Source organism: Sorex fumeus, unplaced genomic scaffold (assembly GCF_029834395.1).
Source record: "Sorex fumeus unplaced genomic scaffold, SorFum_2.1 ptg000014l, whole genome shotgun sequence".
Lineage (NCBI taxonomy): Eukaryota > Metazoa > Chordata > Mammalia > Eulipotyphla > Soricidae > Sorex > Sorex fumeus.
In genome coordinates, this window is record NW_026606071.1 from 36,756,593 (window position 1) to 36,783,903 (window position 27,311).

The window sequence follows — 27,311 nt, forward strand, 5'->3', positions numbered from 1 at the left end:
CTCTCTCTCTCTCTCTCTCTCTCTCTCTCTCTCTCTCTCTCTTTCTCTCTCTCTCTCTCTTCCCCCCCCCCCATTTGGGAACGATGGTTTGCAGTACAGCTACTGAGAGATTATCATGTTTGTTCCTGTACCTCCTTTCAGCACACAGTTCTTGTCCAGAGTGATCATTTCCAATTATCCTTGTCATAGTGGTCCCTTCTCTGTCTACCATGCAATGAGACAGGGCAGGAACAGGGTAGGCTTCAGGTGCTAGCCTTTTTTTTTTGTTTGTTTGAATGTTTCAACTTTTTTTTATTAGTAGTATTTTTTTTCCTTAAATTTTTATTAGTGAAGCACCATGAGGTACAGTTGTAGACTTACAAATCTTTGTGCTTGGGTTTCAGTTATACAATGATCGAATACCCATCCCTCCACCAGTGCCCATTTTCCACCACCAAGGGTCCCAGTATCCCTCCCACCCCCCCATCCCTCCCAATCCCACCCTGTCTCTGTGGCAGGGCATTCCCATTTGTTATCTCTCTCCTTTTGAGTGCTGTGGTTTGCAAAAGAGACATTGAGTAGCAATCATGTTTGGTCTCTAGCCTACTCTCATCGCACATCTCCCATCCTGAGAGAAACCTCCCAACACCCTTTATTTGGTGCTCCCTTCTCTATCTGAGCCGCCTTTTCCCCTAGCGTGTGCGGCTGGCCTCAAAGCCATGGAGTAATCTTCCTGGTACTTATCTCAGCTATTCTTGGGTGTTAGTCTCCTCAGGTGCTAGCTCTTAAGTTGTGCCCACAAAGGGACCTGGGAAGGAGTGTGTCCAGCAGAGCTTGATCTCTGGCACTTCAGGGGCCCAATAAGAGTGAGTGGCCCTTAGCAAACTAAATTAAGGGCTAAGCTGGGAAAGTGTTTCATGGTAGTGCACTTGCCCTGTAGGTAGAAGGTCCTGGCTTTGATCTTCAGCACAACTGGGAGGAAAAAAAGGAAAAAAAGATGGGGCGGGAGAGAGAGTAAGCAGATAAGGTGGTTGCTTTGCATGCGGCCCACCCAGTTTAATCAGGGGCACCTCATGGTCCTCTGAGCACACCAGGAATGATCCCTGGGTACTGAGCCAGGAGTGAGCTCCCATGGGGGGTGAGGATGGGGGAAGAAGGAAGGAAGGAAAGAAGTTAAGGGTTGAGGAACTGGGTCAAAGGGCTGGAGTATGTGCCTAGAACACTGAAGGACCTCCCTACTATCACACCCCCTGTTACCATATACTTCAACAGCTCTGTCGTGTGCCCCATCCTCACCTCCCCACACACACAAAAAAAATTGTTGGTGTACTCAAACAGGAAATTCTATGTCTGTCTGTGGTCTCTGAATCAAGCTTAGGCTTAGGAGTTGGATTAAGAGTCTCGGGGGCAGAGGTGATGGTGGGGGATAGTACAGGTGTTTTCGGGGGCTAGAAGTGCTTGCAGCTGGCATCACATGCCCTCTCCACACCACTGGGCACAGCCTGGCAGGCCCCAAGCACTGTAGGGTGCAGCCTTGAAGACCCTCTGAGCCCCCTTGGCCTGGCACGTCAGCCTTGAGGCCTAGCACCAAGGTGGGTCAAGAACAGCCAAGACTGACCCCAGGGCCCTTGAGCTCCAGATTAGGAGACACCCCCTCCCCCCCAGAATATAGCCCATTGGGGGAATCATTTAAAATTTATTTATTGGGGCTGGAGCAATAGCACAGCGGGTAGGGCACTTGCCTTGCACGCAGCCAACACGGGTTCGATTCCCAGCATCCCATATGGTCCCCTGAGCACCGCCAGGGATAATTCCTGAGTGCAGAGCCAGGAGTAACCCCTGTGCATCACCAGGTGTGACCCCCCCCCAAAAAAAAAGCAAAAAAACAATTATTTATTTGTGTAGGAATACTGCTATTCAGCAACTGATTAGGCTAATTGAATTGTGCATGAACTCCACCTTTATTTTTTTCCCCAGTTTTTATAATTTTATTTATTGAATCACCGTGAGAGCAGTTACAAAGCCTTCGAGTTTAAGTCTTGGTCATACAATGAAACACCCGTACCTTCACCAGTGCCCATTCTCCACCACCAAAATCCCCAGTATACCCCCATCCCACACCCTCCCCCTACCTGTGGGGCAGATGATTTCCAAATTACTCTCTCTATACTTTGATTATATTCAGCATTTCGACACCACACCCACCATTATTATTTTTTTCTTTTTGGGTCACACCCGGCGAGGCACAGGAGTTACTCCTGGTTCATGCACTCAGGAATTACTCCTGGCGGTGCTCAGGGGACCATATGGGATGCTGGGAATCGAACCTGGGTCGGCCGCGTGCCCCTACCCGCTGTGCTATTGCTCCAGGCTCCACCATTATTATTTGGGATTTTACCCCAACACTCAGGGAATCATTTAAAATTTAACCCATTCCTTGACTTGGAGATTTATGCCTTTAATCTTTTTTTTTTAAGTAAGTAAAGTAAAAGTAAAGGCCCTCCCGTTGATGGTCGATTTGCTCGAGCGGGCCCAGTAACGTGTCCATTGGAGACTTTGTTGTTACTGTGTCTGGCATATCGAATACTCTCAGTAGCTTGCCGGGCTCTCCAAGAGGGGCGGAGGAATCGAACTCGGGTCGGCCATGTTGGCCGCTTGTAAGGCGAACGCCCTACCCGCTGTGCTAGTCTTTAATTTTTGCCCTTTTTTTTGGGGGGGTCACACCCAGCAATGCTCAAGGGTTACTCCTGGCTTTGCACTCAGGAATTACTTCTGGTGGTGCTTGAGGGACCCTATGGGATGCCAAGGATTGAACCGGGTCCGCCGTATGCAAGGCAAACGCCCTGCCCCGTGTACTATCACTCGGGCCCCCAAGCCTTTAATCTTTTCACACGTGGCCTGGTACCTGTGCAAATCCCACACCCAAGGCTCAGTCTTTATTTTTCACGCAGTGAAACCATGATGTCAAACACGTGTGAATGAATGGCTATCCCAGGGTCTCAGGCCTAAAGATGGGCAACAGAAGGAGAGAAAGGAGTGACCTGGGGGTTGGTTCTGCAGCTCGACCATCCGGCCAGGGGGCACTGCAGCTCCGGTCAGGCTGTGACTTGGCGGGAGAGTGTCTGGGCAGCATGTGAGAAGCCCCGGGTTCAACCCTCCAGGGAGCAGCAGAGGCTGGACGGCTCCACGCTATTTGCAGCATTTCCTTCCCGTCCTGCAGGGCCCAAGATGCCCAGCCCCCGCTCCCACGGTCGCCACGCCTGCCCCCAGTGACTCCATCCCCTAGCATGGACAGTGCTAGGACCCTCAGGCAGGGAGTGAGAAGCAGGGAATGTCCCAAATAGTGAACGGGGTGTGTGGTGGGAAAGGTAAAGGTAAAGGCCCTCCCGTTGATCATCGATTTGCTCGAGCGGGCCCAGTAACGTCTCCATTGGAGACTTTGTTGTTACTGTGTTTGGCATATCGAATACTCTCGGTAGCTTGCCGGGCTCTCCGAGAGGGGCGGAGGAATCGAACTCGGGTCGGCCATGTTGGCCGCTTGTAAGGCGAACGCCCTACCGCTGTGTGGTGGTGGGGGGGGGAAAATCACTGAGCTTGGGGGTCTACCAAACTTGGTCCTGGTCCCTAGCCTGACTCCCATCATGCTTTGCTTTAATCAAGCTACTCCCTCTGGGGCACCAGTAACATCTCCGTTGTGAGACTTGTTACTGTTTTGGGGGCTGGAGCGATAGCACAACGGTAGGGCATTTGCCTTGCGCGTGGTCGGCCTGGCTGAGCCAGGTTCAATCCCTCTGCCCTCCTTGGAGAACCGGCAAGCTATGATATTCGATACGCCAAAAACAGTAACAAGTCTCACAATGGAGATGTTTCTGGGCCCGTTAGAGCAAAATCGATGAACAACGGGGGGACAGTGGACAGTCCTCCACTGCCCCTCTGGGGCTGGAGCGATAGTATAAGAGGGAGGGCATTTGCCTTCCATGCATGCTCTCTGGGTTTGATCCCCAGCATCCCATATGGTCTCCCAAGCCTGCCAGGAGTAATTCTTGAGCAGAGAGCTTGGAGAAAGCCCTGAGCATTGCCAGGTGTGTCACAAAAATAAAACAACAACAACAACAACTTGAGCCTTTACACATTTTTTTGAGAGGGGAAGGTAATTTGAGGTCACATCTGCAGTGATCATCATTCCTGGTCGTGCTCAGGGAAGCATGCAAGGTCAGGGGTTGAATTCAGATCTCTCATACAAGCACTTGGGCTGGAGATATTACACAGCAGGTAAGGCGTTTGTCTTCCATATGGCTGAACCCAGCCTGATCCCCTGAACCACACAAGGTCAAAGTGTCCCCTAAGCCCCACCAGGAGTGATCCCTGGGTACAGAACCAACAGTGATTCCTGAAATCCTGCTTCCCACCCACCTCCTGTCCTGTCCTGTCCTATTCTGTATTGTGAGACTTGTTGTTACTGTGTTTGGCATATCAAATACATCACAGGTAGCTTGCCAGGCTTTGCCATGCAAGTGAAATACTCTTGGTAGCTTGCCGGGCTCTCTGAGAGGGGCAGAGAAATTGAACCCGGGTCGGTTGGGTTGGCCACATGCAAGGCAAATACTCTACCGCTGTGCTATTGCTCCAGCCCACACCTCTGAAAAAACAAAAATCTACAAACTAGCCTTTGAATATCTCAGCAGCCCTGCATGGTGTTTCGTTTCTGGTTTTGAGCTACACCCAGTGGTGCTCAGGGCTTACTCCTGGCTCCGCACACAGGGATCCCTCCTGGCAGGCTCAGGGGTCCAGAGGGTTCCAGGGATCAAACCCAGGTCTGCCACACACACAGCCCCACATGCTGTACATTCGCTCCAGCCTTAGTACCTGAGGCCTCTGAGCCTCAGATCCTCGGGGCGACCTTTACCCCGCTCCGTTCAGCCAAGTTCTCCCCTGTCTGACAAGTTGGTTTTCTCTGCCCTCCAAGTCTCGTGGTCTCTCAGGCCTATTCTTCCCTTCCTGGATAACACCAGAATTTGCAATCCTCTGTGTATGTGTGTGTGTGTGTGTGTGTGTGTGTGTGTGTGTGTGTAGTTATAAGTTCGTCATTATATATTCACTATATTTCCTCATTCTTTAGGTTTATTTTTCTGTTAGATTCTATGCTGTAGGCTCCAGGAGTGCAGACACTGTCCCTGTGTCTCTGACTTTTCTGTCCTCAGAGTCTAGAACAGCACCTGGCACACGGGGAAGGAACCGCATGAGTAGCAGCTGACTCATGGGTCAGTTTAGACTCTGCCCAGCTGAAAAAGTCTAGGTCTAAAGTGTCTTACCTGGATTTGTGGCTCAGCAGGAGAGCACTGGGAAGGGAAGGGAAGGGAAGGGAAGGGAAGGGAAGGGAAGGGAAGGGAAGGGAAGGGAAGGGAAGGTGAAATATATATCATCTAAATTCTGGTGGGCAGGGCTCAGCATATAAACTTCATATAAGTGAGCCCTTGGGTTTGATTCCTGGTCATACACACACACACACACAGAGTCTCCATCAAGAAGATCGTTCTAGGTGCCTCCAGTGATAACGGGTAAGGTGTTTCCCTTGCACGCGGCAGACCTGGGTCCGATACCCAGCATCCAGTACGGTCCCCTGATTCCTGAGCACCACCGAATCAGGAATCAGCCCTGAGCTCCCCCTGAGCGCAAACTCTCCCGAAGTAGTAGTAGCCTGGATGGGGACGGAGTGGCGGAGGCCCGCGGTCCCTGGACCACTCCGAGGACTCAGCCCTGGGACCAGGACGGGTCAGCGCGCGGAGGCAGGTGGAGGCGTTGAGGACGGGGGATGGTCGGCGCGCGAGCCGTTGACCTGGCGGTGGGCCGCCCCCCTCCCGGTCCCCGAACACCCTCCCCTCCCATCCCCCTCAACCCCCTCCCGGGCCGCGGCCGGCGCGGGGGGGCGGAGCCGAGCCCCGCAGGTCTCCCGCGTGGGGGCGGGGCCGGGCCGTCGCCTGGCAACGCAGGCCCCGCCCCCGGCCGGCCGGCCGCCCGCCGGCCCGCCCGCGCCTGCCCCCAGCATGGCCTGGCCGAGCTGGCCCGCGCCGGGGCTGTGGGTGGCCGGCTGCGGGCTGCTGCTGCTCGGCCTCGTGCTGCTGGCGAGCCCCCGCAGCCGCCGAGCGCGGAGGACCCTGCGCGGCCTGTTCATGGCGCGCAGCAAGCGGCTGCTCTTCCGAATCGGGTGCGTGCCGGGGCGCGGGCAGCGGGCAGCGGGCAGCGTGGGGGTCGCGGGAGGGACGCGGCCGGCCCGCACCGGGGAAGGAGAGGGAGCCGGGAGCCGGGAGCGTGGAGCCGGCCGCCCCGAGGAAGGAGGCGGGATGCGGGGTGCAGAGCGGAGCAGGACGGCTCGGGAAGCGGCCGAGTGGACAGTCGGTGCCCGCTGAGTCGGCCGGGAACCCCCCCTCCCCCTTCCCGGGCGCAGGTGCCCTCCCGAGAGCCGGCCGGCCCCCGGCGTCCAGTGTCACCCGAAGTCCCCGGCGCCCGTTCACGTGGCCCGGCCCCGCGCGGTGCGCGCTCTGCCCGTGCTTGTCCGCTCGCCTCGGCCCGCGGGAAACGCGACCCATTGGGCTGGAGGAGTTTCCCCGAACCTCCAGTGGTTTCTGCTGCTGCTTTGTCCGTTTGAGGTTCTGGGGGCCACACCGGACAGTGCCTGGGGCTGACTCCTGGCTCTGCGTGCGCTCAGGGATCGATCAGCTCCTGGCGGGGCTCCGGGGACCCTCCTGGGTGCTGGGGATGGAACCCAGGTCACCTGCGAGCAAGGCAAACTCCCTACCAGCATGCTGTCCTGTCGCTCTGACCACCCCCCCTCCCCACTCACGCCTACTTTCAATGACTTTTTCTTGTGGGAGCCCCCATTTCCCCCCAGATAGCCCCTCTCTCCCCTTTCCCCTACTTCTGCCGCATCCCGGGCAAGCACCGCCCCAGCTGCCGCTTGAGACTCCCAAGGAATTCCAAGAAGGAAGGGGTCGGTGGACCCCCTAACCCCTTCCTGCTCCCCAGGGGCTCAGGGGGCAGGACCTGAATCTCTGCCCTAACGGGGAGTTGCACACAGGCCTGGACGGGCAGGGCTGGCCTCCAGCCAGGTTGGGGGGAGGCCGCAGCCTGGGAATTTCCTGCATTTCAGACAAGACATTGTCCGATTCACCCCTCCTCCCTAGAGCACCCCAAATGTCCCCTTCACATGTTTGCTAAGAAATAGAGACTTACAGGTCGCCTGGGGGGGTGGGGGTGGGGGGCAAAAACCATGAAGGGGGTCCTTAGGTGAGCGAGCGAGTTCCCAAGGGGTCATTCCCAGCTCATGATAAAGCCCCAGCCAAACACAGGAGGAAAAATGAGGACATTCATACAGTTCCAGATCGTTTGGTATTTAAAAAAGAAATTCCTACCCCCTCCGCAACACACCATTTTGGGGATTTCTTTTTTGCAACTCTCTTCAGGAGGAATTTTTAAATCCACTTCTCTACTTTCAAAATTGGTTACGTGTGAGTCCTACAGATGGACTTAGCAAGTGCAACAAGTTTCTCCTAGGAACTGGTTTCAGAAGGGCGCCCCCTGGGGAGTTCTCCTGGGGGATTCTTGGGACCCTCAGTTCCCCATGGATCTATCTGGATATTCCTTCAGCTTGGCATCTGGGACATGCCAAATCTTGTTTGTTTGTTTGTTTGTTTGTTTGTTTTAGGGGTCACACTGATGACGCTCAGGTTTTACACCTGCCTCTGTACTCAGGGATCACTCCTGGTACGTGTGAGGGGGGGAGGGGGGACAGATGTGGTGCTGGGAATCGAACCCAGGTCAGCCCCAGGCAAGACAAGCGTCCTACCCGCAGTATTATGACTCCAGACCAACATGCTAGATCTTAAAATTTCTCTGAGATCTTCTTGGGGATCCAAGGGAGCTTTCTAGATTAGAATTTCAAAGTTGCCTTGGAATCAACACCCCAAATTTGCAGCATGCCAAAGACTCCAAATTCTAGCTCCTGGCAGCCCAGAGAATCTGGAAACAATCAGCCCCGTCCCTAGGGGGTCTGGGGGGTGGGGGGCAGGTGGCTGAGAGGCTAGGGGGTTGTGAGCAGGAAACAGTGTGGGGGGGGGCGGGAAGGTGGGGTAAGGGGGAGCCTCCTGGAAGGATGGAGAAGGAGAGGCAGGACTGGCCTCACTCCCCCCTAGAGGTGTGGCTGGGTGTGTGACAAATAGCAGCTGTCTGGAAAGCAGATGGTGAAAATGTCAGGCAGGGGCTGGGAGGAGCAGCTGCTGTGTTATTCTGCCTCGCTAAGGGGCCCTGGAGCGGGCAGGTGTTGAAGCACTGTCCTCTGGAGTTTGCTGTGGGGGATGGGGCTGGCCTGCCACTGTGGAGACAGGATCCTGGCCAGCTGGTTCCATGAGGAGGCAGAGACACACTTGGGGGTGCCCGCGAGACCCTGCGCCTATTAGGGGGGCACATGACCCAGGGTAGGGTGATTGACAGGAGACCTACCTTTGTTGCTTTGCTGCTGGCAGCCACGTGACCTTGGGGTCTGGAGCCCACTGAGTTGATTTCAGAGGGTCACAGAGCCCTGGATTGAGAGTCCTTAAAGACATGAGGGTTTCTGTTGTATGGGGATTCTTCCCCACCACAGCGCTGAAGGTTGAACCCAGGGCCTCATATACGTGCACGGCAAGTGCTTTATTGCTGAACTACATCCCCAGCGCCTTTTCCTGTTGGGTTTTCTTGCTTTTGCTCTTATTTGGGAGAGGGGGCTACACCTGCCAGTGCTCAGGGGACACGCCTGGCTTGGGAGACCATAGGTGGTGCCGGGGATCAAACCCTGATTGGCTGCAGGCCAGGCGAGCATCTTTCTTGAACCCTGTGCCGTCTCTTTGGTCCCTGTTTATTTTATTTATTTATATTTTGCTTTTGGGGTCATACCTGGCGATGCACGGGGGTTCCTCCTGGCTCTGCACTCAGGAATCACTCCTAGCGGTGCTCGGGGGACCATATGGGATGCTGGGGATCGAACCCGGGTCGGCTGCATGCAAGGCAAACACCCTACCCACTGTGCTATCACTCCAGCCCCCTCTTTGGTCCCTTTCTAGAGTTGGGTTTGTTCCGTATGACCCCAGTAGTGTTTGGGGACCCAAGTCAGGGCCCTGAGGAAGTTGGGGTGCACCCCAGCCCCCTTAGCCATCTCCTGGACACAGCCATCTGCTCATGCCCAGCAGAAGCAGTTAGGCAGCGGCCACCCATACGCCAGTACTGTCTACAGGAGAACCCCTCCTCTCTCTGGGCCTCTGGAGGCCTTGGGTCACTGCAGCCCACCCCCACCTCTGGCAGCCCTGAGCCGCTTTGGCTCCCTGCAGTTCCTGCCCCAGCTTCTCTTCCCTTGCTCAGTTCCCTTCCCAGCTTGGCTCTGAGCCAGCCATGCCTGCTGAGTGCCCCGCCTGGCCCCCTGGGGCTTCTGAGGCCCTTCCGCCTCAGAGAGAACTCCAGGAACACCCAGTGCAATCTTGCCCAGGCCGCAGGTCTCTTTGGATTTGTGACTGGGGGGGGGGCTGTCAATCAGCCCTCCTCCCTCACTCTTTCCATTCATCAAACTGTGGGGCCAGGGCCCGAGCGATAGCACAGCGGGTAGGGTGTTTGCCTTGTATGCGGCCGACCTGGGTTCAATCCCCGGCATCCCATATGGTCCCCCAAGCACTGCCAGGAGTAACCCCTGAACATTGCTGCGTGTGACCCAAAAAGCAAAAAAAAAAAAAAAATAACAACTGTGGGGCCAGAGCAATAGCACAGCGGGGAGGGCGTTTGCCTTGCATGCCGCCAATCTGGGTTCGATCTCTGGCATCCCATAGGGTCCCCCAGCACCCGAGCACCGCCAGGAGTAATTCTTGAGTGCAGAGCCAGGAGCAACCCTTGTGCATCACCGGGTGTGACCCAAAAAGCCAAAACAACAACAACAACAACAAAAAAAACTGTGCCCACCTGCTGGGAGCCAAAGGGATAGGACAGCAGGGAGGGTGTTTCCCCTGAAAATGGCCAAACTGGGTTCAATCCCTGGTTTCCCATGTGGTCCCCCCAAGCACCTCCGGGAGAGATCCGTGAGTGCAGAGCCAGGAGCAACCCCCGAGTGTGACCCCAAAAGAAAAAACAAACAAAACTCTGGCCATTTCCTGAAAGCTTATTGCAAAATCTAACCAAGGGCCCCAAGAGGCTCGAAGGATTGACGTGCATAAAGTCCTGGGTTTGATTCCCCAGCCCCGCCCTACCACCCCACCTGATGTAGCCCCGGAAGGCTTCAGCATGTGGCTGTACCCTTGCGCACACATAAAAAGGGCAAAGTAGATCTTTACCCACTTGAACACCCCCCCCACCCTCACCCCCACTGTTCTTCCCTTGTTATCTCTGCGGGGCCTCCCAAGCTGACTGCTCCTTTCACCTTTGCACCCCCTCGCCCCCCCCTAAAGTAGTCTCAGCACCGACACCAGACTGGAAAGGAAGACTTAAGTCAGAAAGTTGTCACTTCTCTGCTCAGCTCTTCACACCTGCCTGTCTTGTTTTGCTTTTGTTTTTGGGCACACTCGGCAGTGCTCAGGGTTAACATCTGTTTTTTTTTTTTTTTTTGGTTTGTTTGTTTGTTTGTTTTTTCTTTTCCATTTTTTTTTTCTTTTTGGGTTGCACCCGGTGATGCTCAGGGGTTACTCCCGGCTCTACACTCAGGAATCACTCCTGGCGGTGCTCAGGGGACCATATGGGATGCTGGGAATCGAACCCGGGTTGGCTGCATGCAAGGCAAACGCCCTACCCGCTGTGCCATCACTCCAGCCCTCTTTTCCAAATTTTAAATAAAATCATAAAGCCATCGACTCCAAACAATGGAATAGAATTAAACAGAGTCTGCATGTTTCTTACCTCCGATGAGGTCTGAGACCCCCATGATCAGACATATTAACATTCTTTAACACCTGGTTTTGAACTCGGGAGTTACTCCTGGCAGGCTTTGGGGGCCAGATGGGATGCTGGGGATTGAACCCGAATCAGCTGTGTGTGAGGCATACTCCCCACTCCCTGTACTATTGCTACACCCCTGCCACCCCCTTCATTGTCTTTTTTTTTTTTTTTTTTTTGGCTATTTGGGTCACACCTGGCAATGCACAGGGGTTACTCCTGGCTCTGCACTCAGGAATTACTCCTGGCGGTGCTCAGGGGACCATATGGGATGCTGGGAATCGAACCCATGACGGCCGCGTGCAAGGTAAATACGCCCTACCTGCTGTGCTATCGCTCCAGCCACTTCATTGTCTTTAAAAGACCTCGACAAGCTGGTCCAGGTGCCCTCTCTCCTGAGAAGCCTGCCCAGTGTCCCCAGAGCGGGCCCTGGGTCAGGTCCCCATGAATTGCTGCCACCCTGTGTACCTGCTGCTCCCCATCTCCACAGGCCTCACCCAGGGGGCAGGATGGAGTCCAGAGCAGAATTGAGGCATGCCAGAGCCAGGCGAAGCTCCAGGAAACCAAGCCACACCCTGGCTTGATGGCACGGGTCGCAGGCCACAGACACCGAGTCCCAGGCCACAGACACCGAGTCCCCACAAAGACAGAGGCTGTGCGGCCGCAGGTGCAGGGGTCTGCAGGTTCTCCCACTGTAGTTGCCGTGGGCAAAGACTCAGAGTCTCTGGCAAACCCGGACCAGGTGAATTCCGGCCATGAAATGGGTTTTCATTTTGTTTTGTTTTGTTTTGTTTTGTGTGTGGGGGGGGGATGTAGGAAAGGTTGGGCCACACCCAGCAGTGCTCAGGGCCTGGCCGTATGCTCGGGGATCACTTATGATGGCGCTCAGGGGGTGCTCCGGGCAGTGCTGGGGGTCTGCTCCGGGTTAGCCGCCCGCAAGTGCCTTACCCACTGGATTATCCTTCTGGCCACTGGCCACAGTGGTGGTCAGTGCTTTGGTCACCTACAGGCAGAGACATGGAGAAGCATTTCTGTCCCGGCAGGCTGGCAGCTTCCGGGAGGACCCACGCTCCTCTGCCGGCCACCCCTTCCCGAGCTGTGGGCTCTCTCAGTAGCTCTGCGGCTTTAACCGCACCCCCCCTTTTTTTTTTTTAATGGTCACACCCAGCAGTGCACGCTTCTGTCTCCATGCTTAGGGAACACTCTTAGCAGACTCGGGGACAGTGGGGTGGCCTGCGTGCATGGCCAGCGCCTTGCCCATGGTGCTAGCAGGGGTACTGTCTCCTGGGCCCCGCCTTCCCTCCCTCTTTTTTTTTTTTTTTTTTTTGTTGCTTTTTGGGTCACACCTGATGACAGGAGTTCCTCCTGGCTCTCCCGGGATGGTTGTGTGCAAGGCAAACACCCTCCCTGCTGTGCTATTGCTCTGATCCCTTCCCTCCCTCTTGAGAAAACCCAAAAGCGTGTCTCAAAGGGCCTGGAGCCAGCCCCACGGCCTGTGGGACTCTCACTGGAACTCTCCCTTGCCCCAGAGAACACCCGGTCACCACACAGGCCCGGATGAGGGGTCATTGGAGGCCAGGCCAGCAGCACCTGCTGGTCTGTGGGCTTGCCTTCCAGTGGAGTCTGGGACCCTACTAGGAACCAGGGTCACTTAGGGAGTCCCAGGAGGGACTTTCCAGGCCCTTCAGCGGGAGGCTGGACCCCTTCCCTGCTGCTGAGGGGCCTTGGGCCACCCCCCACTCCCAGGAACCTATGCCTGGGGCCCCTCAGGCCTTCTTGGGGCTCCCACGTGGTGGGGGAGGGGAGAGGAAGAAGAAGCTGTTCATTGTGTGTTCCCAGCTGGACGCCAGCAAGGAGGGGGAGGGGGTGATGTGGCTGTCTCACTGTGTCCCCAGTTGTCCCCTGAGGCCTCCTGGAGTGGGGCCCAGACACCAGAGAAGCTGCTCTGTGGGGAGGGCAGCCCCAGGCCTGCTCCCGCTCTCTGCAACCCCCCCCCCCCACCCATACACACACCCGCCCCTGCATTGGGGTTTTCTGCCTCCCGCTGGGCCCCCGAGGACCAATTAAGGGAGCACTTTTCTATCTTTCTGATGAGGGGGTTGTGGGTAGCCCCTGAGAAGACTGATTCAGCCCAGGAAGGGGAGCAGCCCCACCGAAAGGCTCAGGTCTGCCTGTGTTACCAGCACCCCAGGGCACGGTGAGACACCCCCAGGCCTGGACCCCAACTCTCTGACTGTACCCTGGACCCCTGGCCAGGCCCTGGGGGCAGGGGGTGGCACAGGGTCATCCCGAAGGTCACAGGAGCTTTCTAGCTCTCCTGCTCTTTCAGAGAACTGGGCTGGGGGCAAAAGCACAGCAGGAAGGGTGTTTGCCTTGCACGTGGCCGGTCCAGATTCGATTCGATCCCCGGCATCCAATATGGTTCCCGAAGAACCACCACTAGGTGCAGAGCCAGAAGTAAGCTCTGAGCAATGTCAGGTGTGGCAAAAAAAAAAAAAGAAGAAAAGAAATCAGAGAGCAATGCTTTGTTGCACAGAGGGAAACTGAGGCAGGGTAAGGGCCTGCCAGCAGCAGCCATGCCTGGTGATGGTTCAGATACCAGGGTTGGGGGCGTGGGGGCAGTGACACCCCAGCCAGCCTCTTTGTTGTTCTCAATGCCCAGATTCTCTCCGTCTGGATTGCAAACCTGCCCAGCCCAGGGCCTGGTGAAGGGCGGCTCACCCCAGGGGATGGGAGAGAGTACAGAGGGCAGAACACGTGTCTTGCATGTGGCAGACCCAGGTTTCGTCTCCATACCATACCCTGAGTCCCATCAGGAGCGACTTCTGAGTGTGAGTGAGGCGTCAGCCCTGAGCACCACCGGGTGTGGCCCAGAAACAAACCAACCAGCCCAAAAGTGGGGAGTCTCAATCCTCCGATCTCGGTGGTACCCACAGAGCAAGGGGGGCCAGGGAGAGCGTTGCCAGGATGTTTAAAGGCCCCGTCAAGCCGCGAGAAGGGTTCTAGGCAAGTCAGGTGGCCCCCCTGGCCCCCAGAGAGCTCCGGCCAAATAGCGAACTGCCCCAGCGCCCGCGAGGTAGGACAGTGGGCATATGGCTGACGTGTTCCCACCCGGGTTCACTCCCGCCAACCCGGGCTGCCCCAGCACCACCCTGGATCCTGTTGGCCCGGAGCCCCCTGAGCACTGTAACTGCTCCTTCCCCGCAAAGACGAGTGGGAGCTGGTCGGGAGTCCCTGGGCAGTGCTCGTGCCTATGGGGGTTGCACCCCTTCCGTGTGCCCCCCTGCAGACTCCAACCCAGTGCTCCCCCATCTCTCCCTGCAAAAAAGAGAGCCACGGATGGGGAGGAGCCTGAGTAGAAAGGCCTCCACCACCCTGCCCAGGCAGGGGCCATGTTGCTGGTAATGGGAGTGAGGGCAGCGTGGACCTGACCAGTCCAGTCTGCACCAGCCCCTTCCTGCCATGGACCCCAGCCACCTCCTGCCCACCTCCCGCAGGCAGTCAACAAACTGTTTCTGGGGAGGCTGGTGTGATAGTACAGCAGGCAGGCCACTTGCCTGGCGTGCAGCCGACCCGGGTTCAGTTCCCAGCACTGCCTATGGCCTCCTGAGCCCCACCAGGAGTGAGCCTGAATGCTAGAGTGCAGAGATTAGCCCTGAGCCCCGCCGAGTGGGACCCCACAAACAGGGCCCAGGAGGTAGTACGGTGGATGGAATGCTCACCTTGCTCGAGGCTGACTTGGGTTCTATCCCTAGCATCCTATATGGTACCCCACCACTGCCAGCACCACTAGCCACCAGGAGTCATTCCTGAGCACCGGGCCAGGAGTTACCCATGAGCATTGCATTATCCATGAACCTCCTCCCCCTTCCACTCAAGAGAAGCCCTCCAAAATGAATAATAATAATAATAATAATAATAAGGGCTGGAGCGATAGCACAGCGGGTAAGGCGTTTGCCTTGCACGCGGCCACGGCCGATCAGGGTTCGATTCCCAGCGTCCCATATGGTCCCCCGAGCACCGCCAGGAATAATTTCTGAGTGCATGAGCCAGAAGTAACCCTTGTGCATCGCCGGGTGTGACCCAAAAAGCAAAAAAAAAAATTAAATAAATAAAATAATAATAATAATGGGGGGGAAGACAGACAAAAACAAAAACCCAAAAACAAGCCAAATACTACTTCTGGGGGCCCTGAGAGCTGGTTGGAAGGGTGAAGGCACTTGCCTAGCATGTGGTTACGGCTGTCGCCCTGGTTCAAATCCTGGCACCACCAGAAGTGACTCCTGAGCACAGAACCGGGTTGGGGGGGGGTGCCTGGCACTATGGGTGGCCCGTAGAAACCCCTCCTGAGACTCCCTGATCTGCCCAGTGAGGGTCCCTGCCAGCCCGCTATTCAGGGCGATGGAGCTCGCGGGCAGAAGGGAACTGATGGTTCTTCCGGGAAGAAAAGAGGTGACCCCTTCCTCACTCTCATCTTCAACCCAGTTTTCTTTTTATCTTTTTTTATTATTGATTTATTTGTATTGTTGGGGTCCTGGAAGTGCTCACGACCATAGTGTTTTTCTTGTTTTTCTTGTTTTTCTCCCGTCTTTATTTACAGACCATGGCTTACAGAGTTGTTCATGATGATTTGTTCCTGGAATTCAATATCCCAAACTCAATCCCACCACCACGGTCACCTTCCCTCCACCATTAACCCCACTTTCCCAACCACCCCTCAAACCTGCCCCCCTTAGCAGGTCCATAATAATTTATTTTATTTTATTTATTTTATTTTTTTTATTTTTGGGTCACACCCGGCAATGCTCGGGGGTCACTCCTAGCTCTGCACTCAGGAATTACTCCTGGTGGTACTCGGGGGACCATGTGGGATGCTGAACCCCAGTCAGCCGCATGCAAGGCAAATGCTCTACCCGCTGTGCTATCGCTCCAGCCCCTATAATTTATTTTATGTTGCTTGTTAACACTAAATGGCTAACAGGATGATTCAAAACTATTTCCACAAGAGAAAGTGTGTGAAAATTGTTGTATCTCACCCTGGGGACATTAAGTCCTTGTCTGAGGACTTCCTAAGCTGTTGTTCCAAGTTCAAGCTTCTGTGTCAATGTTTCCATTCGTCCAGAGATAAGTTGGCTTCTGTGTTACATCCCATCCAATCTGGCGTGCTACTGGGACGTTGGCGTTGGAGCGTTTGGAGAATTTGCTCCAGAAAATCCACAATATTTGACTGGACAGTCCTGCCGGAGGCATGGCGGCAGCTTTGGGGTGTGGGAGCGGCTTCCCCCACCTTCTGAGATCTCAGCCAAAACCCAAATCTCGATTTTCTAGGCCCATTGTCTGTCTCACGGAAATTTCAGGATTTCAGGAGTAGAGGAGTAGAAAAGTCGCAGAGTTTTATGAAGGCAGAAGGCGACAGTCCCTAAGGGACAGAGATTTATACCCCCACTCAGGTCAGCAGGTACTGGAGACCCCAAGGTGGGCCTCCAGTTGCCTGGGGAAACTGATTCCTTGGGCTGATTCCTTGAGTCTGGGGCTTTCAGTGTCTAGGGGTGTCAGAGAGGAGACTTTGGACTCTGGTGGTCTTCATTCAGCCGTGTGTATGTGTGTGGGGGTCCCTTCATCCAGAGTCTGGGGGGCAGCCCTTCCCCAAGCAGCGCTTAGAGAGTTCTGGGGCCATACTGGCCATTCTCTGTCAACAGGGACAGTTTTACTTATTTATTTATTTTTATTTTTTTTGCTTTTTGGGTCACACCCGGCGATGCACAGGGGTTACTCCTGGCTCTTCACTCAGGAATTACCACCTGGCGTGGCTCGAGGGACCATATGGGATGCTGGGAATCGAACCCAGGTTGGCTGTGTGCAAGGCAAAAGCCATACCTGCTGTGCTATGGCTCCAGTCCCCAGAGTTTTATTTATTTATTTATTTATTATTTGGCTTTTTGCGTCACACTCGATGAGGCTCAGGGGTTACTCCTGACTGCACTCAGGAATTATTTCTGGAAGTCCACTGGGGACCATATGGGAATGAATGTTAGGGATCCAACCTGGGTCAGCCGTATGCAAGGCAAACACCCTTCCCACAGTACTATCACTCTGGCGCCTCAGGGCCAGAGGTTTAATGCAAGAGCCCCAGAGCCTGGTACTCCCTACCCCAGCCCTACAGTGCTGCAGATCTCCTGGACTAGCTGGGGGGTTCTAGGGACCCCCCAGGGCCACACCCAGTGGTGCTCCGGGGGAGGTGGGGGCCTCCAGGGCTGTACTGCGCAGTGCTGGGGACCTTGTGGTGCCAGGAACTGCCCCTGGGTGGGCACAAAGTAGGCAGGCATCCATCCCATCTGCTGTCCTATCCTCTGAATCCACAGTGAAAAATCTGTGTATTTGGGGAGGGGGAAGGCACACCCAGCTATGCTGAGGGCTTACTCCTAGCTCTGCACTCAGAGATCATTCCTACATGGCTTGGGGGACCCTATGGGGTGCTGGGGATCGAACCTTGGTCAGCTGCGTGCAAAGCAAGCACCTTACCCGCTGCATCCTCTCTCAGGCCCCAGGCCAGTCTACCAGGGCCAGGGCTGGAGAGACTTCAGCAGGTTGAGCTCTTGCCTTGCACGCAGCCGACACTGGGTGTGGCCCCCTCCCACAAAGAAACCAAAAAGTCTCTCTCTCTCTCTCTCTCTCTCTCTCTTTTTTAAATTTTTATTAGTGAAACACCATGAGGTACAGTTGTAGACTTACAAATTTTTGTGCTTGGGTTTCAATTATACAATGATCAAATACCCACCCCTCCACCAGTGCCCATCTTCCACCACCACGGATCCCAGTATCTCTCTCTCTCTCCTCTCTTTCTCTCTCTCTCTCTCTCTCTCTCTCTCTCTCTCTCTCTCTCTCTCTCTCTTTAATGTAGGAGTACTGCTATTTATTCAGCCATTGATTAAGCTGATTGAATTAGGCATGAACTCCATAATACTTTTTTTAAAATTGGATATCCGTGAGACAGGCCATTACAAAGCTGTTCATAATTGGGTTTCAGTCATACAATGATCCAGCACCCATCCCTCCACCAGTGTGCATTTCCCACCACCAATGTCCCCCATTTCCCCACCACCATCCCCCAACACCCCCATCCCCTACCCCAGCCTCCCTCTATGGGAGGTACTTTCCTTCTTGCCTCTCTCCTCTTTTCCCTTTATGCATTATGGTTTTTGCAATACAGGTGCTAAGACGTCATGGTGTTTGTTCAGGGTATTCAGTATTTTTATCGGGACAGTAAGGCTAGAGTAGCTTTTCAATTGGGTGGCAGCTTTGAGGTGTGAATGTGACTGCGGAGGCTTCCGGAAGTACAGGGAGGTGGGGGAAAGGTAGCCCGACCCGAGAAAGCCTGCAGATTTCAGTCACAAAACCCGCACACCAGAATTTTCAGCAGATTATATCTTGAAACCAAAAGGTCTTTTTTTTTTCTTTCGCTTTTTTGGGTCACACCTGGTGATTCACAGGAGTTACTCCTGGTTCATGCACTCAGGAATCACTCCTGGCGGTGCTCAGGGGACCATATGGGATGCTGGGAATCGAACCTGGATTGGCCGCATGCAAGGCAAACTCCCTACCCGCTGTGCTATTGCTCCAGCCCCGAAACCAAAAGGTCTGACCAAGGCTATCTTTCCCATGGAGTTGGCCCTCTGTCCTGAGGGGACTCTGTGGGCTTAAGGTCTGGTGAGCTTGAAGCTCCAGTGCCAGCCCTGGGATCTGCTCCCTGTGCCTCCTCTGACCCAGGCGAACCCCTGGGAGAACCGGGAAGGAGACTTGTTCCTGGGGTTCGAGCCCAGCACGCGACACTCCCTTCCCACAAAGCTGAGTCCTGAAGACTTCCTGTGAGAGCCCGGAGGGAAAATTTTGAAATTTTTATTCTACTTATTGTTTTGTTGTGGGGCCACACCTGGCGGGGCTCAGGGCTTACTCCCGGCTCTGTGTGCTCAGGAATCACTCCTGGTGGGGCTGGCGGGGGAGGGGTGGTCTTGTGTGGTGCCAGACACCCTGGTCAGCAGCCAAAGCCAGCACCCTACCTGCTGTGCTATGCTCAGACCCTGTGTTTTGAAACGTTAATGGGCTGCTTTCTGGGAAAGAGGATAGATAATAACATCCTCCCCCTCTGCGCTCTCCACAGGAGGGATGATGGTTGTGGTTTTGTCGAGGTGGTGGTTTTGGAGTGAAGCCACACCCAGGGGTGCTCAGGGCCCGGAGCCAGCTCTGTGCTGAGAGGTGACTCCCAGCGGTGCCGTGGGTGGGGGCGTTGGTCAGACCTGCGCCTCCTGCATGCAGGGCAGGTGCTCAGCCCCGTGAGCTGAATCTCTAGCCCAGCCCTGGAGTTCTGTTGTTAAACTTGTGTGTGGCAGGGCAGGGGACCCAGGGCCTCCTGCACGCAAGGACACTGATCTACCTCTGAGTCACATTCCTGATCCCTGTTTTGGTGTTTGTAGCCACGGTTGTCACAGTGCCTGTTTCCTCTGCCATTAAATGACTATCTGGGCACATTATGAGGTGGCTCTCTGGGTGTTGAGACCTGGTACCTGAGACGGTTCTTTTTTTCCTGGCTGCATAGTTTTCCATGAGTCAGCCTGTGGTTTCGTCTTCTTGGGGTGTACCGAGGGGTTTCTGCTGGTGGATTCTCATGAGGCAGCATCACGATGTGCTTTTGGACTCGGTTTTCAGAGGGCCTGACTTGCAGATGCTCCCATCATGGATGATACTTTAGTAACTTGATGGTTTTTTTTTTCAAATTCTTTTCCTTTCCTTACTTATTCTTTCCCTCCTTCCTTTATTCTAGTTAGGATAAGTGGTGTGGTGTGGGGGTGGGGGGGGGCATTGGGGCTGCATTTGTGTTGCACCACTCAGGGTTGTGGTCCGCCAAACGTGGCTTACCTGTTGTTTGTTTTGTTTGGGGGCCCCCCTCGGCAAGGCTCAGGGGTTCCTCCTGACTCTGTATTCAGGAATCACTCCTGGAGGTGATCTGGGGACCACATGGGAACGCCAGGCTGGCCGTGTGCAAGGCAAGCACCCTCCCCACTGGACTCTCTGGCCCCAGAGACTTGTGCTGCTGGGAGTACCCTGAGCATATGGGGCAGTGCCAGGGATCTAATTCAGGGCCTTAGGCCTGCAACCCAGCCCAGGCTCCAGGAATGTGCTTTGCTGCCGTGGGTTGAGGGCTGGAGCGATAGCACGGCGGGTAGGGTGTTTGACTTGCACGTGGCCAACCTGGGTTCGATTCCCAGCATCCTATATGGTCCCCTGAGCACCGCCAGGGATAATTCCTGAGTGCAGAGCCAGGAGTAATCCCTATGCATCACCAGGTGTGACACCAAAAAAATGCAACAGAAAAAAAAAATTTGAGCAGAGGAAGGCTTGGAAAGGTCAGGGTTGGACCTTCTAAGGCTTTTTTGTGTGTGTGACTGAACCCGGATGGCAGGGGCTAAAGTTGGGTGCCTTGGTCAAGGAGAGGGTTAAGTGGGTGCCCAGGTGGCTTCCCAGAGGATGACAGCCTTTCCCAGAAAGAGGCAGCAGGGGGAGGAGCTGCTGAGCAGTTGGGGACCCTGGCGATTGTGACAAGGCCAGCCAGCCGGAGGGAGGAGCTGGATGGAGGCCGGCGTTGTCATTAACCCAGGAGGGACAGAGCCACAGGGCGCCAGCCCTCTCCCCAGGCCCTGGGCCTGTCCGCCTGGCCCTCCCTATCTGCTCTTGGTGCAGCCAGACTGCACCCCCGATGCCCACGCCTGGCCTCACTCCCACCCCGCTCCCGCGCCCTCTCCTGTCCAGGCCCTGTCCCAGGCCACCGTCCACGTGGCAGGCAGCTGAGCTGGCACTGAGAACAGGAAGTCCTGCGTGTGCTTCCGCCTGGGTTGCCTGGAGCCCGCCCGCTGCAGTGCTCACCCCTCCTGCCCCGTGCCCAGACTTCTCTTCTGGTGCCCTGGAGCCCTCCGCGCTGCCCACTCTCTCCTGAGAACACTGAAATTCTTTTTTTTTTTTTTTGGCATTTTTTTGGGTCACACTCAGCAATGCATAGGGGTTACTCCTGGATCATGCGCTCAGGAATTACTCCTGGATTGCTCCTGGCAGTGCTCGGGGGACCATATGGGATGCTGGGGATCGATCCTGGCTTGGTCGCGTGCAAGGCAAACGCCCTACCCACTGTGCTACCACTCCAGCCCCTCTCCTGGAGACTCCCAGCACCCACCCCATGCCTACCTGCCACCCACACGGCAGCCTCTTTGCCTCTCTGCTGGGATGTTCCTGTGACCCTTAGGCCCCCCCTCCAACCCCCCACCCCACCCCTCAACCCATGGCCCCTTTGCACATCACCTGATTTGCGGCTTGCTTGTGATTTGCTGCTTGCCTGTGATAGATTTTTCTGGACTGGCCTGTGGTGGACCCTGATGCCACGGGCAGGGTTCCTGGGCCCATTCGTTGCCTGCCCCAGCACTAGCCCTGGCACCACATGCACCAACAGCATCCCCTGAGCCCCGCTGGGTGTGAACCAGAAACCACCCCCACCCCTGGGGCCCCCGAAAAAGGTTTTCCCCCAGGGAGCCTGGCCTTGCTTGATGGGGCGGGGGGAATGGGGAACAGTCCACACTGAATATTATGACTCTCAAAGGCAGGCAGGGACCTTGCCAGTCAGTGCCAAGGTGGAGAGCATTGTGTTTGAACAGCCGCGGGGGGTCCCCTGGGTCCAGGAAAGAGCGCATCGCATCGTTACCAGACCCCTTCCCCGCTCCAGGGTCTGGGCTGGATGCTAGATCTCTTCTCTGTCACTCCTCAGCGGCCGCTCGGTCCATGAGTCCTAGAGGTGGGACGCCCAGGCCTTGTCCTCAGTCACAGGGTGAGGAGGGGCTGGGGGCTGGGACCCTGCGTGTTCCCCAGCAGGTGCTCCAGCTTCCTGATGAGTGCTCTGAGCATGGCTGCAGAGACTGTCCAGGCCCGGGAGTCACACCCTGAAGTGCTCAGGGGTCTCTCCTGGCAGGGTTTGGGGGACCAGAGGAGGTACCAAGGATCAAGCTAGCAAGAGCGATAACAGCTGAACTATCCCTCTAACCCCCGATATTATTTTATCGTTTGGTTCTGGGTTATGCCCAGTAAGTGGTTAGGACTTACTCCAATCTCTGTACTCAGGGGTCACCACTGGGAATCCAGGTTGTCCATATACAAGGCAAGCACCTTGCCTGCTGTACTGTCCCCCGAGTCCGTGTGTGTATACTTTTTCTTTCTTTTGGCGGGGGTAGAGCTTCCAAGTGGTGCCCAGGAGGCCAGGGGGTCCTGCTAGAAGCCAACAGGCTGGTAGTTCAGTGTGAGGGTCCGAGGGTATGGTGCTGATCAGGAGACCACATGGTGCTGGACACCCACCCAGGGCAGCCGAATGCAGACATACCTTAACCCTCCAACTATCATTTCTCTTTCTAGTTTTATAGATCTTTTTAGTTAATTTTTTTTTTAATTTTAAAAAACATTCAGTCACCATGAAATGACAAAGTTACTCGTGATAGGGTTCTCGGCGTACAGTGCCTCCACATTCGTCCTTTCACCAGTGTCCACTTCCCTCCACTAATGTCCTCCCCCACACACCATCTTTTTTAAAAATTGAATTTATAGGGGCTGGAGTGATAGCAGAGCAGGTAGGACGTTTGCCTTGCACGCGGCCAACCCGGGTTTGATTCCCAGCATCCCATATGGTCCCCTGAGCACCGCCAGGAATAACTCCTGAGTGCAGAGCCAGGAGTAACCCCTGTGCATCGCCAGGTGTGACCCAAAAAGCAAAAAAAAAAAAAAAATCTTGGGACGGGGACATACCCCGCTGTGCCCGGGGCTTATTTCTGGCTCTGCACTGAGGAATCACTCCTGGCAGGATGCTGTGGAGTGCTGGAGGGCCAGCCCGGGTCAGCCACACACAAGCAAGCCTCCTTCTCACTATCCTATCACTCCAGCCCCACAAGACTTTTTATTTCGTTTCATGAGTCAGACCTGGTGATTATCAGGGGTTACTTGGCTCTGTGTTCAGGGATCACACCTGGTGGGCTTGGGGTACCCTATGGGATGCCTGGAAATCGAACCCAGGTTGGCAGCGTACAAGGCAAGCCCCCCTACCCACAATACTGTTTCTCTCGCCTCTTTTTTGGGGGGGTGGGGCACACCCAGCTGTGTCAAGGGCTTAATCCTGTCTCTGCACTCGGACTGTGTGGGGTGCTGGGGATTGAACCCGGGTCGGCTGCTTTTAAGACCAGCTGCTTTTAAGGCCAGCACCTTATCCGGTGTATAATTGCTCCAGCCCCACAAGACAACTTTTTATTTGGCTTACAAGAGTGTTTTAGGAATACAGCTCCATGCCTTTTCAGATGTATGTCACCACACCAGGCCAGACCCAAACCCAGGACCAATATCCCTTTCCTCAGTCCTTTGGGACCCTGTTCCTGCCTCCTGCTCTGGTAATCTAAGTCCTCGGGTTTGTTGTTTTTGTTTGACTTGGCCCCCTGCTTTTTTCCATCCCATGTATAAATGGGGTCACGCTTTATTTGTCTTCCTCCTTCACACTTATTCACTAATCTGACCCCCTCCTGTTCCTTCAGAGGTGCCAAATAGAGGCCTCTTTTGTCCCTGGACCACACCCAGTGGTTATCAGGGGTTCTGGCTCTGCACTCAGGGATCACTCCTGGCAGTGCTCAGGGGACCATATGGGATGCCGGGGATTGAACCCAGCTCTGCCACGCGTGGAGGCAAATACCCTACCCGCTGTGCTATCACTCGGGGCCATGTGCCCCATCTTCTTCATCCGCGTGTCCATCAGTGAGCCCTGGCTTGTTTCCAAGGCTTGGCTATTATACACAACACCGCAGCGACCTGCTAGGGCTGTGGATGGTCTCTGTGAGTCAGGGATTTTGTATCCTTCCGATAAATATCACCAAGTGGAATGGCCAGGTCCTAAGGTTATTTCTAGTCTTGGTATTTTTCACCATACTGTTTTCTGTGCTGACTGCTCCCACTCACTCCCACCAACCAACGTGCTGTGACCTTTCTTCCACATCCTCACCCGCCCTTGCTGGTTCTTGTTTTCACAATAGCCGTTCTCATGGGCTTGAGGCAGTCAAGCTCTCTCTCGGTGGCTGTGACTGGCTGTTTGCCTCAACCTCCTGTCAGGTGCTATCTGTGTGTTTTCTTTGGAGAAATATCTTGGGCCAGAGAGATAGTCCGGGGATTTAGATTTTTTTTTTTTTTTTTTTTTTTTTTAGTCATACCCGGTGATGCTCCGGGGTTATTCCTGGCTCTGCACTCAGGAATCACTGCTGGTGGTGCTTAGGAAACTATATGGGATGTTGGCTGCGTGCAAGGCAAATGTCTTATCCGCTGTATTATGGCTCTGGCCCCTAGTCTGGGGATTTTGGCATTTACCTTGCACATAGCTGACCCTGGGCACTAAATGGTCTCCTGAGACCTGTCAAGAGTGATCTCTGAGCACAGAGCCATGAGTCAGCCCTGAACACCCTAGATATGCCCCCCCCCAAACAAACAAACTAAAGATCCTCTGCCCTTTTGGTGGGGTTGGAATGTTATTGGTTCATACTAGGATTTGTTCAGGGGTTGTTACGAGGCTTGGGTACCACTGGGTCCCAGAATTTAAACCAGACCTCCTGTGTACAAGGCAAGTGCTCAGTCCTGCTGACAGTGGTCTCAGCACTCTATTATTTTTTTTCTTAAACTTTTATTAGTGAAACACCATGAGGTACAGTTGTGGCCTTACAAATTTTTGTGCTTGGGTTTCAGTTATGCAATGATCGAGTACCCATCCCTCCACCAGTGCCCGTTCTCCACCACCAATGATCCCGGTATCCCTCCCACCCCCTATCCCCCCATCCCACCCCACCCCTGTGGCAGGGCATTCCCTTTTGTTCTCTCTCTCCTTTTGGGTGCTGTGGTTTGCAAAAGAGGCATTGAGTGGCAATTATGTTCGGTCTATAGTCTACTCTCATCACGCATTTCCCATCCCAAAAGGAACCTCCCAACACCCTTTATTTGGTCAGCACTCTATTTTTAAAAACAGATTTTATTCTACTTTTTAATATCCTTATTGAATCATCAAGCATTGCAAAGCTGTTTATGATTGGGTTTCAGTCGTGCAGTTCCAACACCTATTGCTCCACCGGTGTTACTTCCTGGCACCAGTGTCCCCAGGTTCCCTCCCACCCATGCTCAACTCCCCTAGCCAGCCAGGAGTTATTCCGGAATCCAGAGGCAGAATTCCTGAGCACTGCTGGGTGTGGCCCCCAAACAAAAACAAAGCAACAACAACAACAAACAAGATAACACATCCAAATCTCTAATGGATACAGGCCCCCCAGGCTTGCAGTGATGAGTCTTGAACCCCAGCATTGTTCCCACCAGGTTCCCACAGAAACCAGCTTGTTCCCGTTCAGATGTTCGCACACCAGGGGCCTGCTCACCCCCGCTCCACCAACACGGGCACAGTAAATCCCAGCAGAGATCAAGGAGCTGAGGGCCGGGGACGTGGTCCGGCAAGTCGTGAGCCCCTGGGTTCGATCCCCAACCCTGCATATGGTCCCCCCAGCACCACCAATTGGATGTGGCCCCTTCTCCCAGCCGTCTCAAAAATGTTGATTCTAGGGAGCAATAGTACAGCGGGTATTTGCCTTGCATGCAGCTGACCCGGGTTTGATCTCCTGTACCTCATATGGTCCTCCCACCCCCCCCCTCCCCCCCCCAGCCCACCAGGAGTGATCTCTGAGTGCAGAGCCAGGAGTAAGCCCTGAATACCACCACCAGATGTGGCCTACAACAAAAACCAAAACAAATCAACAATCACAATTGTTGATTCTTTCAAGCCCTGGGATTGGGATGTCTGAAACCCTGTGGGTTATCCCCTTCTCTCATATGAGTTTTCGTGCTCATCAGAACAAAACTAACTCTATTTCACTTCATTCTGTGAGAGAGAGAGAGAGAGAGGAGAGACAGAAAGAGAAGAGAGAAACAGAGACCGAGAGAGACAGAGAGACAGAGAAAGAGAGAGAGCGAGACGGGGAGGAAGGGTGGGGGCCAGGTATGGAACCCGTATCTACATCCGTTGCCTCTGAGCTAATCCCTGGCCCACATCTCCCACCTTGGCCCCAGCTCGTCCTGCGTGCTCTCTGCCTTCCACTCGCTGATGAATGGGAGGGGACAGACAGAAAGGACAGGGTGGTCCCTCGTTCCCTTTCCTCCTGCGTGTTTGTTTTGTTATTGTTTGTTCTGGGCTCACATCCTCGGCTGTCCTCAGGGATGACTCCTGGTGGGGCTGGAGGGAAGGGAAGAGGGATGAGGGACCCTATGCTGGGATCCAAAGGAGGTGGGTGGTGTGCAGACAAGTGCCTTAACCTTCCCTTTAACCACCCCCACCCCACCCCAGCCCCACCTCCCACTATCTCCGAGGCTCCCCTATTGGTCTCTTTTGTTTTCAGTGAAAAAAATGTCAGTTGTGCCAAACTAACTTAGCACCCCCCCCCCCCCCCCCCGCTTCCCTTCCCTGTTGTTGCCACAACCGGGGTTGTTAGCTGCTGTGCTTTCCCCACTGACTCCCCAAGATCTGCACCCCTTTATTTGCAGGACTTGGCCCTCAGCCCTGGTGGCCTAGGCTGGCACTCTTAGAAGGGGCTCACAGGTTTTTTTGTGTGTTGTTTGGTTTGGGTTACCCAAACCAAACTTACCCTGAGCATCTTACCCAGCAGATGCTCAGGGTAAGTTAACACCTGGCTTTTCACTCAGGATCCACTCGGCAAATGTTGGGGCCCTATTTGGGATGCCCGGGCTCTAACCCAGGTCAGCCGCGTGGAAAGCAAGCGCTGTATCCTACACGCTTGCCCACACACGTGCGCACCAGGGGGTCCCACTTCCCAGCAATCACATTGGCATGTCTTTTTAAATTGCTGGTGTCCTCCCAGCCCTGCTCCCCTGCAGTGCTCTGCCAGAAATAGCTTTCACAAGGGCAGTGGAAGCCGACTCCACCTACAAGGCACCTGTTCAAAGATAAGGCCAGAGGCATTTCTAGAGGATGAGCACAGATCCTGGAGGGCAGGCCCTCCCCCCACCCCCTACGACAGTTGGGGGGCTGCCCCAGTAATGCCTGTGCACTGGTGTTCTGGTTGGAGGGCGGTGCCTTGCAAACTCCCCCCACATCCCCCCACCCCTGTTCTGGGTGCTGCCCCAGGGCCTGGCGTGGTGGCAGGAGGCAGCGGGAAGGAATGTGGTTCACAGATCCAAATAGAATTTGCCAATCACATACACACACACACACACACACACACACACACACAAAACCAGCCCTATGCACTGGTAGTCTCTGCAGCTTGACCTCTTGTTTCCTGGGT

General features: G+C 54.9%; 1 protein-coding gene across 2 annotated transcripts in view; it reads left to right on the forward strand.

The window, feature by feature from the left end:
• PNKD (PNKD metallo-beta-lactamase domain containing) overlaps positions 1 to 27,311 on the forward strand; it is a 90,572-nt gene that overhangs the window by 55,043 nt on the left and 8,218 nt on the right. The window contains exon 1 of one of the 2 annotated variants that reach the window (XM_056111626.1): positions 5,997 to 6,184. The exons of the other annotated variant lie outside the window; for it this stretch is intronic. Coding sequence (XP_055967601.1) covers positions 6,024 to 6,184 — 161 coding nt within the window. The 5' untranslated portion in view covers positions 5,997 to 6,023. Of the gene's footprint in view, positions 1 to 5,996; positions 6,185 to 27,311 lie in introns of those variants that run through there. 2 annotated transcript variants of the gene reach the window in all.